Raw genomic sequence first — 1,180 nt, 5'->3', positions numbered from 1 at the left:
GGCCAACAAGGAGAACGACACCGGCATAGTCAGCCAGGCCCTGGCCTGCCAGGCGGAAGGTCAGTGGACAGTCTGCCGGTGGTGGGCGGGGCTGGGAGCTGCCAGCCACTGCCCGACTGGGCTCTCAGCTGGACGGGGCTTTGGGAAGCGGTGGTGCAGGCTGGAGCCGGGCAGTAGGGAATCAACCTGACGGAAAAGGGCTCAGAGAGCTCTGTGAGTCTCCCAAGGGGCCCAGCTGGTCAGTGGGTGCTGGGCCGAGGCTCTGGCATGGGCTCTCCTGAGCCTCTCCCCGTGTGCCTCCAACCCCCTCCTCCATCTCTTGTAAGGACACTGGTCGTCGGGTTTAGGGCCCACCCAGGGAAGCCAGGTCATCTCGTCTTCAGACCCCTAACTTAATCACACCTGCAGGGACCTTTTTGCAAACACAGTCCCCTTTGCAGGCTCCGAGGGTGAGGACGGGGACTCGTCTTTGCAGGGCGACCTTTGCACCTCCCTCGGGCCTGCTCAGCTCCGCCAGCCTCGGGGCCTGGGGCCTCACCTTGGGTGCTGTGTTCCAGGGCCTGGAATCTCGTCTTACGCCTCCGACCCTGCGCGGGTTGGCGAGAGCCTGCAGGGCTGCCTGGAGGAGGCGCTAGCACTGATCCCAAAGGCCAAGCATCATGAGACACCCATGTTCCTGGGGGCCACTGCAGGCATGCGGCTGCTCAGGTGAGGGGCTGGCGTGGGGTCCACGTGCCCCTGGGGCTGAGGCACCACCCAGGTCGGTGAACAGGGGCAGCTCCCGCCAACTCTGCCCCACCCTCCCTGTGCAGCCGCAAGAATCGCTCCCAGGCGGAGGACGTGTTCGCCGCGGTCAGCCGGGCCCTGGGCCAGTCACCGGTGGACTTCCGGGGCGCAGAGCTCCTGACGGGGCAGGACGAAGGCGCCTTTGGTTGGATCACCATCAACTACATCCTTGGCCTGCTGGTGAAGGTGCCACAGGCGGCCCCAGGGCGGGAGGCCATGGGGGCGGGGCTGTGGCCCACGCGGCCGGGCAGGGACTCAGTGCCCCCGTCCGTGCCCAGTACTCCTTCTCTGGAGAGTGGATCCGGCCTCTGGAGGAGACGCTGGTGGGCGCCCTGGACATGGGTGGGGGCTCCCCCCAGAATACCTTTGTTCCTGGGGGCCCCATCCCGGGCAA

The 1,180-nt window shown here is 66.8% G+C and overlaps 1 protein-coding gene across 1 annotated transcript in view; it reads left to right on the top strand.

The window, feature by feature from the left end:
* Position 1: 1 nt before the first annotated feature.
* Positions 2-1,180, top strand: part of LOC104990330 (ectonucleoside triphosphate diphosphohydrolase 8-like) — a gene marked incomplete at its 5' end in the record, with an annotated part of 2,390 nt that continues 1,211 nt past the window's right edge. The window contains 4 exons of the mRNA XM_010842340.1: positions 2-59; positions 558-708; positions 813-972; positions 1,065-1,176. Coding sequence (XP_010840642.1) covers positions 2-59; positions 558-708; positions 813-972; positions 1,065-1,176 — 481 coding nt within the window. The remainder of the gene's footprint in view (positions 60-557; positions 709-812; positions 973-1,064; positions 1,177-1,180) is intronic.

The sequence above is a fragment of the Bison bison genome, unplaced genomic scaffold (assembly GCF_000754665.1).
Source record: "Bison bison bison isolate TAMUID 2011002044 unplaced genomic scaffold, Bison_UMD1.0 scf7180017847274, whole genome shotgun sequence".
Lineage (NCBI taxonomy): Eukaryota > Metazoa > Chordata > Mammalia > Artiodactyla > Bovidae > Bison > Bison bison.
This window is presented reverse-complemented; position numbering and strand designations above follow the sequence as displayed.